Raw genomic sequence first — 12,290 nt, 5'->3', positions numbered from 1 at the left:
TTCCGAGCCGTTTTCAAGGGCAGCCCTACGTAGAGCGCATTGCAGTAATCCAATCTAGAGGTGACCAAGGCGTGGACCACCCCGGCCAGATCAGCCTTTGCGAGGTACGGTCGCAGCTGGCGCACAAGTCTCAGTTGTGCAAAAGCCCTCCTAGACACCCCCAATGCCTGAACCTCAAGCGTGAGCAATGAGTCCAAGAGGACTCCCAAACTGCGGACCTGTGGCTTCAGGGGGAGTGTAACCCCGTCCAACACAGGTAGCCACCCTATACCCCGATCCGGTTTGCGATCGGCCAGGAGGACCTCTGTCTTGTCGGGATTGATCTTCAGCTTGTTCCTCCTCATCCAGATAGACACAGCGGCCAGGCACTCGCCCAACACCCGAGAGGCCTCCTTGGAATTAGGTGGAAAAGAGTAGTAGAGTTGTGTGTCATCTGCGTAGAGATGGCACCCAACTCCAAAACTCCGGATGACCTCTCCCAGTGGTTAATGCTAATCAATCTCAACAACTCAAGCCATAGTCCAGTCACCAAGGTCAAGAAGTTCACCACCATTGATTCCAGCTATAGCAGTGCTACAACATTGCTCCCAGCAAACTACCAGATCCAGCCTCCAGCTATTTATACCACTTTCACAAGTGCTCTCACCGGCTGGCCCTCCTCTGAGCCTACTGATTAAATCTTGTCAGTTGGATAGCATCCGTTCTTAATTGCAGCCTAGCTGGAATGCTTAACTGCTGGTATGTTTCCTGAAGCTCCTGATCCTGCCCTAACTCTGTGTCCCTATTTCCCTGAGGCTCCTGGTCCTGCTCTGCAAGGGTAGATTCCTCAGTGTCATGTTGCTCAGGCTGCTGCTCACTGCTTGCTCCTGACTCAGATGCTGGGTGAAGAAGCCCTTCATCTTCATCCTCATCCCAAGTCTTGACACCCTACACCTCATACACATGTTGCCTAGCAGCAGCCATGATACTACACTCACTTTCTTTCTCAGTGACATCACAAAGGACCAGTTTACCTACCAAAAGCCAATCTTTCAGCTAGCTACAGCCAATCCATCTTGATCCTTTTCTTCCCTCAGCTCTTGACCTGAAAGGGGTGGGTTGTGTCGTGCAAACCCCTCCAACTATTTTAAGCTGAATTATGAAGGGTATGTGTGCCAAATTTGGTCCAGATCCATCAAGGAGATTTTGTAGTACAAACCAACCAACCAACATATAAACACACATAGTTTGGACTTCTGGATGGATGGCATGGCGGCAGAACGGGCACTCTGAGGTGGGAAAGACTTGATAGACTGCTAAACCCACAGGACACCAGCCGATGGTCTAAGAGACCCCCACCCCTCAAGGGCAAGGGTCCACAGACCTGGGAAATTTGGTGTCCACAGGGCAAGCGGGTCGCTGAAGAGACATGTGCCGTTTTTTCCTACCTGCAGACTGCCGACCACATCCACTCTCAACAAGAAGAAACAAAATAATCTGCACAAGAGTGAGTATTCAAAAAAGAATCTATATTTGAAGATCTAACAACTTCCTGGATATTTAAAAGAAACAAACTCCTGCTGAGGAAACAAGCAGAAGTAGAAGTAAAAGATCTAAATAGATTCCCCAATGTAAAGCAAAGTATAATTTGAAACTGGGTTGTTGTAGGTTTTTTCGAGCTATATGGCCATGTTCTAAAGGCATTTTCTCCTGCCATTTCGCTTGCATCTATGGCAAGCATCCTCAGAGGTAGTGAGGTCTGTTTGAGCTAGGAAAAAGGGTTCATATATCTGTGGAATGACCAGGGTGGGACATTAAGTCTAGTCAAGTCCGACTCTGGAGAGTGGTGCTCATCTCCATTTCTAAGCCAAAGAGCCGGTGTGGTCCGTAGATACCTCCTAGATCATGTGGCCAGAATGACTGCAAGGAGTGCCATTACCTTCCCGACAAAGCAGTACTGATTGATCTACTCACATTTGCATGTTTTTGAACTACTAGGTTGACAAAAGCCGGGGCTTACAATGGAAGCTCACCCCGTCCCGTGGATTTGAACCACTGACCTCCTGATCAGCAAGTTCAGCAGCTGAGCAGTTTAACCCGCTGCACTACTGCAGCCCCTGAGTGTCCTCGGATGCTTATTTTGCCCAGTCTTATGAGGTCATAAGACCCTTCTCACCAACACAATGCTGTGGATCCTGCCAATTTTTGTGCTACTGTGCATGTGTGTCTAATGACATGTGTATTAATCTTGTTTTCGAGCTCCCAGTGGCGCAGTGGGTTAAACCCCTGTGCCGGCAGGACTGAAGACTGACAGGTTGCAGGTTCGAATCCGGGGAGAGGCGGATGAGCTCCCTCTATCAACTCCAGCTCTTCATGCGGGGACACAAGAGAAGCCTCCCACAAGGATGATAAAAACATTAAATCATCCGGGCGTCCCCTAGGCAACATCCTTGCAGACGGCCAATTCTCTCACACCAGAAGCGACTTGCAGTTTCTCAAGTCATTCCTGACACAACAAATATATCTCGTTTTAATTTTTTAAAATATTGTTTCAGCTTTTTCATTTTGTGATTTTTTTTAAAAAAAAACTTCTTGTAAACTGTTTTCAGTTCCAAATTAGGGAAAAAAGACAGAATAGAAATAAATATTATCCTCCTCCTCTCAGTGCAAAGAAAATTCTTGCAGCTAGGCACAACATTATTTCCGTCCTTTTGACATCAGCTACAAGTAAACTAGTACTGCCATGAAAATGCAGAGAGTAAAGTGTGTGAATACATTACTAAGGGAAAAATATAATTACCATATGGTAATTTGAGGCAAAGGCAGAGGAAGTGATTACATTCCTCATCTACCTAGTTTTAATGCAACTTGTTCTTTAAAAAATGAAAACATATATTAAAATTGTTGACTCTAAATAGCATTGTACTTGTCTAGAAATATGAGTCCACCACTTTGTGACGCTTATTTTTGTTTTTCTTTCTAAAGTGCTATAATCTCCATGTGAGCCACTGTTAATAGAAAACTGATTAAACCCTTTGAATGGTACTTTTCATTATGACTCAGAAAACGTCAAGGCAATCCCAGTTCGTAAGGTCTTTTTAGGACACAGCCATTGTGTGCCTCCCGTATGCTGAAGGTTTTTTTTTTTTAATCGGAAACATTGCACCAGGTTGCAGTCCCAAATTAAGCCTTTAAAAGTATCAACATTACTACATTTTATTCAAAATTTAGAAGTATACTTCTAAATCATACAGCTGATTTTACAGAGGTTAAGACATTCAATCCATTTTCTCTTCCTTTTGCTGAAATAGCTGTCATTTGATAAGTCTTCCTTTTAACCATTGGTTTGATTTCAAGGGGCATTCATTTTTCCCCTTCAACTGTCACTTGCTCCAAATCTTGATTATGTGAGCAAAGTGCATATTTTAGATGTTTTCAGCTTGTACTAAAATTCTGTTAAAGATCTTGAGATTTGTTCTTTTGTTGCGGGACTAAGTGCAGCAACAGTGGCAACAGTCTTGGACAGCAATAGCTCCCAAAGTGACCCATTTAAGGTGGAATCAGGTGTCAAACAGAGATGTGTTATCGCCCCAACCTTATTTTCCATCTTCATCGCTAATGTACTTCATCTTGTTGATGAGAAGCTTCCCACCGGAGTGGAAATCATCTATCGGACAAATGGCAAGCTGTTTAACCTCAGCAGACTGAAAGCCAAAAGCAAGATTACAACATTAGAGAGCTCCAATATGCTGAAGCCAATATCATCTGTACACATTCAGAGGAAGACCTACAAGCCATTCTAAACACCTTCACAGAAGCATACGACCTGTCATTGAACATCGAGAAGACCAAAGTGCTCTTCCAGTAGTCATCAGCCAATCCCTTTCCAATGCCAGAAATACAGCTTAATGGTGTAACATTAGAAAATGTTGACCATTTCTGCTACCTTGGCAGCCACCTCTCCACCAAAGTCAACATTGACACTGAAATACAACATTGCCTGAGCTCTGTGAGTGCAGCATTTTTCCTGAATGAAGCTGAGAGTGTTTGAGGACAGGGACGTCCGTAGGGATACCAAGGTGCTGGTTTATAAAGCTATTGTCCTCCCAACTCTGCTATATGCCTGCAAGATGTGGACTATCTACAGACGTCACATGCATCTCCAGGAACAATTCCATCAGCGTGTCGCACCTCAGAGTAGAATCACCTTGCTTAAGACACCAAACAGCACACAGGCAATAGTCTTTATGGTTTATTACAGTATAAGATAAAAAGTTCAAAAAAGCAAAAGTATAGTTCCAAAGTTCAATACAAAGTAACACTTGAAAACAGGATCCACGGAGACACCAGCAAGGCAAAGTCCCATGAGAACATGACAAAATCCTGAAGCCATGAACATGAAAACTACAAGAAAAATCCCAAGCCCCTTGGCTGAAGTGAGAAGTTGTCTGACACTGGGGTATTTTCAAACAGCCTGTTAAATTCCCTTTGGAAAACATGAAGGTGTTCCTCTGGCCCTTGGCCTCCCTCTCTCTCTTGCTAGCGATCCTCACACTCCTTCGAACCTTAAATTCCGAACGATCAGCTCGATTCAAAGCTCCAGCCTCATCAAGGTCAATCTGTTCGTTAGTGCTTTCTTGCTCATTATCTGGCTGAGAACAACTGACTATCAACGTCATTTCTTGATGTGAAAAACACCTGAACTTCTGTACCTTGTTCACCCTGTTCTTCCTCGTCTATCACAGGGACATCACTTTGCACCTGACTGTGAATCTGAATCTCATCATCCTCATCAGAATCATTGACACTATCACTCTGAGATTCCAGCTGAGTCACAACACAGCACTGCCTCTGAAAAATCCTGCAAATCTCCTGGGAAGACAAGCGGACAAATGTCAGCATGCTGGAAGAAGCAAAGACCACCAGCATTGAAGCGATGATACTCTGCCACCAACTCTACTGGACCAGCCATGTTGTTCAGATGCCTGACCACCGTTTCCCAAAGCAGTTGCTCTACTCTGAACTCAAGAACAGGAAACAGAATGTTAGTGGGCAGGAAAAGAGATTTAAAGAAGGGCTCAAAGCCAACCTTAAAAACTCTGGCATAGACACTGAGAACTGGGAAGCCCTGGCCCTTGAGGTCAGCGGTGACCGGCAGTGCTGTAGAATTTGAAGAGACACGAGTGGAGGGCGAAAGAAATGTGCCAAGAGAAAGGCGCATCAAGCCAACCCCGACTGGGACTGCCTTCCACCTGGAAACCAATCCCTCACTGTGGGAGAACGTGCAGGTCAAGAATAGGGCTCCACAGTCACCTAAGGACCCACCACCAGTACACCAATCTTGGGAGAGAATCCTACTCGGACAACGAGGGATCACCTAAGTAAGTAAAGTGCAGCAGTTGGTGAATGGACAGCTTGCATATCTGTAATGGCAGTTACAGTAAATCCTGCACGTGTACTGTGCATGTTTCAGAATCTTTTGGGGAGTAGGTAAATCTTGTACCTACCTCCACCCACTGTAAATAGGGGATTCCCACTTATGGACATTGAGACAAAGAAGCTTTTGAATGCAGATGATGTGTTCTGCATGAAGGCCAGCAGAACGATGTCCTGATTGATGTGGAAAGCTGATATGACTTTAGGGCAGTAGTTCTCAACCTTGACCAGGGACCACTCTCCAATATTAGTACTAAAAGGGCTACAGTTCCATTTTTGGTCAACTTTAGATTTGGTTTGGTTATTTGAATTGCTGATTCAGAAAATTGCATTGGATAGACCACATCAGCTCTAGTTTCTGATACAGAACATGTGCCATCCAGTAGTCACCATCTGCTCACCCACAGAAAACCATATTTAATAAGCATCAGCACTATAATAGGGTTTTGCGAGACCAGTCACTCTTGTTGCAATGGTGTAGTAATGGTGAGGCTGTGGACCATATTTTAGTTCATGCAGACCACTGGTGGTCTACGGATCTCAGGTTGGGAACCACTGCATTGCAGAGAGAAGTTTTAAAGTAGAAGCATTGCAATATTTAGACTGGGCCACTGCAGAAAGATTACACTGGTCTATTAGATAGCTAGAGGAAGAATTTTGAGTGTTCCATTTGAGTAATTTCTTAGAATTTACATCCGACACACAAAAAGTGCAAAAAAATCCCCTTTGTCTTTAAGAGCAGAGTCTTACTGTAGTAGCCTCAAGTATGAAGCCATTGTTCAAAGCTTTAGATTAAGATATCCATAATTCTTCCTTTGACTTTTCATTTCCATTACCCATTCCTTCATACTAATACGTAATCACTCACTTTCCAATCTATATAAATAAAAATGTAATGTTCATTTGTGGGATTAATATAACTCAAAAACCACTGGACAAATTGACACCAAATTTGGACACAAGACACGTATCGGGCCAACGAGTGACCATCACTTATAAAACACTGAAAAACACAGCAGAAAAGTCTTTAAAAGCCAAAAAAAAAATACATTACAACACATGCTCATAACTACATATATACACACATATATACAAATATATACCCACACATATACACACACAAAGCACATATACAGACTGGGCCACAGCAACGCGTGGCAGGGAATGGCTAGTCTGAATAAATTCCTTTCTTTGTAAGTCTTGTTCTTTCTTTCCTATTCTATAGTTCATCAACTCAATGCACATATTTTAATCTATTTCGATTCCGGCATTCATTGCTTATCAGAAAGTGGTAATGATAGCTTGCTTTCCCCTTTATTTCTTTAATGTGTAGAAGATCTGGGCAGACCTCTACAGATGGTCACAATCTTTCAAGTCTTGCTCTAAAAGTGAGTTGAAAGGGCTCTCTAGCTTTCTGTATATGTCTCTGTTCCCTGGGAGACCAGAGCCCTAGCATTGTGACATGAAAGGCAAGATGCCTGGACTAAGTGGTCATATGTTGCTAGGCAGAAAAGACAGAGCCTCTTTAGAGGCATGGTCCCATTGGATGAACAAAGTTCTGGGTTGCTGTGAGTTTTCCAAGCTGTATGGCCATGTTCCAGAAGCATTCTCTCATGACGTTTCACCCACATCTATGGCAGAAATCCTCAGAGGTTGTGAGGTCTGTTGCAAACTAGGCAAGTGAAGTTTAGATATCTGTGGAAAGTCCAGGGTGGGAGAAAGAATTCTTGATGCTTGAGGCAGGTGTGAATGTTGCAATTAGCCACCTTGATTAGCACTGAATGACGTTGCAGCTTCAAAGCCTGGGGGAATCCTTTGTTGGGAGGTGCTAGTTGGCCCTGATTGTTTCATGTCAGGAACATGAAAAAAATCAAAGTGCTGATTGAAAAGGGGAACTTGGCTGGAGTTGGAGAATGCTTTGAGGAGTCACAGTATTTGGGCCAGCCAGTGTTGTTCATTGTTCCTACAAGGTCATTTTCAGAGAATAAAAAACCCAAAACAACAAAACCTCCTCTAAAGGAATCAGTTCCTTCCTGATCTTGGAAGCTAAACCGGGTCAGCTTTTGCTAGTAATAGGATGGGAGACAACCCAAGAATATTATGTGTTGTAGACTACATTTCAGGGAGCCCCCGGTAGCGCAGTAGGTTAAACCGGTGAGCTTCTGAACTTGCTGACCAAAAGGATGGCGATTTGAATTCAGGGAGCTGGGTGAGCTCCCGCTCTTAGCCCCAGCTGCTGCCAACCTGTTGTTGTTTGTTCGTTCAGTTACTTCTGACTCTTTATGACCTCATGGACCAGCCCATCCCCAGCTCCATCAAGGTCAAGCCAGTCACTTCAAGGATACCATCCGTCCATCTTGCCCTTGGTCAGTCCCTCTTCCTTTTCCTTCCATTTTCCCAGCATAATTGTCTTCTCCAAGCTTTCCTGTATTCTCATTATGTGGTCAAAATACTTCATCTTTGCCTTTAATATCCTTCCCTCCAACGAGTCTCTGCCAACCTAGCAGTTCGAAAACAGTGCAAATGTGAGTAGATCAATAGGTACCACTTCAGTGGGAAGGTAACAGTGCTCCATGCAGTCATGCCAGCCACATGACCTAGGAAGTGTCTACAGACAATGCCGGCTCTTCGGCTTAGAAATGGAGGTGAGCACACCTCCCCTTGAGACGGACACGACTTGACTTAAAGTAAAGGGGAAACCTTTAACTTTCATGTAACATGATTTTTGTTCCTGTGTTATAAAGGTCATCTCCTAATTGGTTCTATCATAAAAACATTTAAAAAGTTTATAAAACTGCAAAAACTTATTGCAAGACACCCTACAGCACATTTTCCTATAATTTTTCAATGTTTATCCCATCATGATGTGATGACCACATCATGAGAAGAAAGGAAAGCTTAGAAAAGACAATGATGCTGGGGAAAATGGAAGGAAAAAGGAAGAGAGGCTGACCAAGGGCAAGATGGATGGATGGTATACTTGAAGTGACTGGCTTGACCTTGAAGGAGCTGAGGGTGGTGACGGCCAACAGGGAGCTCTGGCATGGGCTGGTCCATGAGGTCACGAAGAGTCGGAAATGACTGAACGAATGAACAACAATATCCCATCAAGTCATATTCAATTCAATATAGTTTGTGGCAGCCACAAACACCAACATTTTTGGAGTATAACAACGATGTTAAATGTAAGCACTGCACAATTCAACAAGAAGTAACACTTTCAAACTAGGAATATACAATTTTCTTGCAAAGTGTTATTCAGCTTTCAAGTTACTAGTAAATTCCAAGCTGCATTCTACAAACACAAAACAGATGCATATTTTTGAAATATTTTAATATATTTTAAAAAACCTTATATATTGAACTGAACTTATAAACAAACTTATAAAGTGGAACTGATTGAATATTGTACTGATAATGGCATTTCCATATGGAGGGCAGACTATAAATACAGTTTCTTCAACTACATATGTTATCTATAATACAGCAGGATAGAGAAACATAAGCTTGTTACATACATATGTAACAAAAGGATAAAAAATCATCTCTAGAAGAAAATACAAAAAAAGTTATAATAGAACTCCCCCCACCCCCAAATGTAAATAAAACTGGCTTATAAAGAAAGTCTACAATTGAGACTACTATAGCTCTGGACTATTCAAATGTACATAAAGACTGTTTACACCATTGCACATTATTATTCCCTTTCAATTTCTGAAAGTTGCAAAAATGGAATAAAGTTAGAGGAGTTAACCCAGATCATATACATGCACACATATGAAACGATGATGGCAGGAGGCGGGGGAAGAAGGGAAATACAACATTGCCAAGAAAGTCCGTAAGGAAAGCTGCCTGCAGCCTTCCAAGAAATACGCTTCTTTTCCTCCTCATGCATGAACCAGCCAGTTGGTTAGTGCAAGATGGCTGAATTTGCTTGTCCTACAATATGCTAAGTGGTTTATTTTAATTTTTTTTTACAAAAAAACACAAACATACACGTTTTCTGATAATACAATGCAGATCAATGCAAATTGGTTTTACAAATATTTTAAGGCACTTCGTACTGCTCCAAAGGCAGTGTATTAAAAGGTAAGGCATACAGGATGTTATCGAGAGGTAACAAAGCTTTGGAAGGCTTGAAGCTTTGGAAGCCAATAAGGTTTTTAGTATGGAAACATGCAAACAGACATTATATATTTATTTATGCTTGCAGAATGTCTCCTAGCAACAAGATTTTGTCTATAGCTTGAGAGATGCTTCCGGTCTCCATTTCTGAAGAAAGTGATGAGATGGCAGTGATGGGTTCACTGGACAGATTCGACTTGCTTCATTCACCTGGAGCTGCTTTGACTTCCATGACTACTCACTGAGCGAGAGGTGCTGTAACGTTTTTTCACAATCATGCTGATATAAGCTTTCATCAGTTTGGCAATGTCCACAACCTACCAAGACAAAAGCAATGCAAAATAGATTAATGGTTTGTCTTTATTGTACAGATCAAAGGTAAAGGTTTCCCTTTGACATTAAGATTAGTCATGGGCTCATCTCAATTTCTGAGCCGAAGAGCTGGCGTTGTCAGTAGACAGCTCCATGGTCATGTATCACTGCATGGAGTGCCATTACCTTCCTGCCGAAGTGGTACCTGTTGATCTACTCACATTTGCATGTTAGGTTGGTAGAAGCTGGGCCTAACAACAGGAGCTCACTCTGTCCAAGGATTCAAACTGTCGACCTTCCGATCAGCAAGTCTGCAGCTTAGCGGTTTAACCAAGGATGCCATTCTGACCCTGAACCGGTGCCTGTCAGACTGCTTACAGGAGTGGGATATAGAGAAAGAACTACTCCGCTCCCGTAGCAGCTACACTGACTTCAAATTTGTTTCCAGGCACAATTCAAGGTGCTGGCTTTAGCCTGTAAAGCCCTAAACGGTTCAGGCTCAGCCAACTTGAGGGACTGTATCTCCTCCTATCAACCCACTCGAGACCTGAGATTATCAGGAGAGGCCCTTCTCTTGGTCCCACCACCGTTGCAAGGGCGGTTGGTGGGAAAGAGAGGACCTTTTCGGTGGTGGCTCCACGACTCTTAAACTCCCTTCTTAGAGAGGCATGATTGGCCACCTCTTTACTGGCTTTTCGATCTCAAATTAAAACCTTTTTGTGGAGCCAGACCTTCCCAGATGAATGATAATCGGCACTGCCACATAGCTGCTCGTAATAGTTCTGAATGCTTTATTGGTCCTGGCAAGTGTGACATGGCCTTACAAAAATGGAGCGTTTTAGGAGTTTGTATAACTTTTTTTATAAATAAACGCAGTGGTCGGAGGTTAAGGAAATCTGTTTAATGGTATTTGTTGTAAGTTATTAATTTTTCGTACATGGGGTGTTCAAATGGGGTTATTTCTTTAAATTGGCGTATTTTAGCTCATTATGTATTTTATGCATTGATGTATATGTATTTGTGTTTATAAACTTGGCATGCCACTTTGAATCCTACCCATGGGAAAAAGCAGGATAGAAATGAAATAATAATAATAATAATAATAATAATAATAATAATAATAATAATAATGGTGGAATTATCTTTTGTCAGATAATTCAGCTGCCCATCTATTGTTCATTATCCCTTTTAGATACTGAAACCTGCAAGAAAATATATAATAATAAGCAGCTGAATTGTATGCATGTTTACTTGGAAGTCTACTCAGACCTACAGGAGTCCAAAAATATGCATAGAGTTGACACTTAAGGATTTAATCCTCTTGTGAAATTTGGCAAACAACAAAAATATCTGAGAGCAGACAGAGGGGATTACGTTTAGTCTTCCTTTTAATAATAAGGAACTAAGTAAGTAAAAGGAAATAGAAGACGGCAATAAATAGGTGTGTATGTCAGTTTTGTTTCTTACCTCACTGGTTGCGAAAAGTAGCTCTCTTTCATCCACAACAATCTTGTAGACATTAGCAAGGGGAGCACCAAAGGAGAGGATATGTTCATACTGAAATACTTCTAGTGGTCTGCCCTCTCCGCGTTTGTAAACAGAAACAGCATCAGCACTAACACTCAACCAGAGCTCTTGAGGGAAGCCCCCTTCTTTACACTGGGGAAGGAAAAGAGCATAAAATAATGTCAAGGAAATTGTAATTACGAATGATGCTATGATCTTCTAAATTGGCTTAGATATAACCAGTTTTAAAGCATGTACTGTCCCCTACCACTTTTTTCTCATTTAGCACAAGAAATTTGTTTGATGTAGTGCAATGTGCTGGAAGTAACCAGCCTGTTACTACCAAAAAGTGAACTCCAGGTAGTTTCATATTAGAAAAAAGACCTTCTCCTGGACCTAAAATGACAAAATTGCTCCTATATAGATAGGTTGCTGTGAGTTTTTGGGGTTATATGGCTGTGTTCCAGAAGCATTATCTCCTGATGTTTCGCCCACATCTATGGCAGGCATCCTCAGAGGTTGTGAGGTCTGTTGGAAACTAGGCAAGTAAGGTTTATATATCTGTGGAATGTCCAGGGTGGGAGAAAGAACTCTTGTCTGCTTGAGGCAAGTGTGAATGTTGCAGTTGGCCACCTTGATTAGTACTGAATAGCCTTGCAGTTTAAAAGTCTGTCTGCTTCCTGTCTGGGGGTAATCCTTTGTTGGATGGTGTTAGCTGGCCCTGATTGTTTCCTGTCTGGATTTCCCCTGTTTTCAGAGTGTTGTTCTTTATTTACTGTCCTTGATTTTAGAGTTTTTTTAAATACTGGCAGCCAAATTTTGTTCATTTTCATGGTTTCCGCATTTCTGTTGAAATTGTCCACATGCTTGTGAGTTTCAGTGGCTTCTCCATGTAGTCTGATATATCAATCTGACTACACATGTCAGAGTAG

At 42.2% G+C, this 12,290-nt stretch overlaps 1 protein-coding gene across 1 annotated transcript in view; it reads right to left on the bottom strand.

The window, feature by feature from the left end:
* Positions 1-8,734: 8,734 nt before the first annotated feature.
* Positions 8,735-12,290, bottom strand: part of MYO10 (myosin X) — a 208,192-nt gene continuing 204,636 nt past the window's right edge. Inside the window, exons 40-41 of the mRNA XM_067467535.1 lie at positions 11,320-11,511; positions 8,735-9,857 (exon numbers count right to left, since the gene is read on the bottom strand). Of these exons, the coding sequence (XP_067323636.1) occupies positions 9,747-9,857; positions 11,320-11,511 (303 nt within the window). The 3' untranslated portion in view covers positions 8,735-9,746. The remainder of the gene's footprint in view (positions 9,858-11,319; positions 11,512-12,290) is intronic.

This window comes from Anolis sagrei, chromosome 4, assembly GCF_037176765.1.
Source record: "Anolis sagrei isolate rAnoSag1 chromosome 4, rAnoSag1.mat, whole genome shotgun sequence".
Taxonomy (NCBI): domain Eukaryota; kingdom Metazoa; phylum Chordata; class Lepidosauria; order Squamata; family Dactyloidae; genus Anolis; species Anolis sagrei.
The sequence above is the reverse complement of the archived record's forward strand: the minus strand, read 5'-3'. Positions and strand labels throughout refer to the sequence as shown.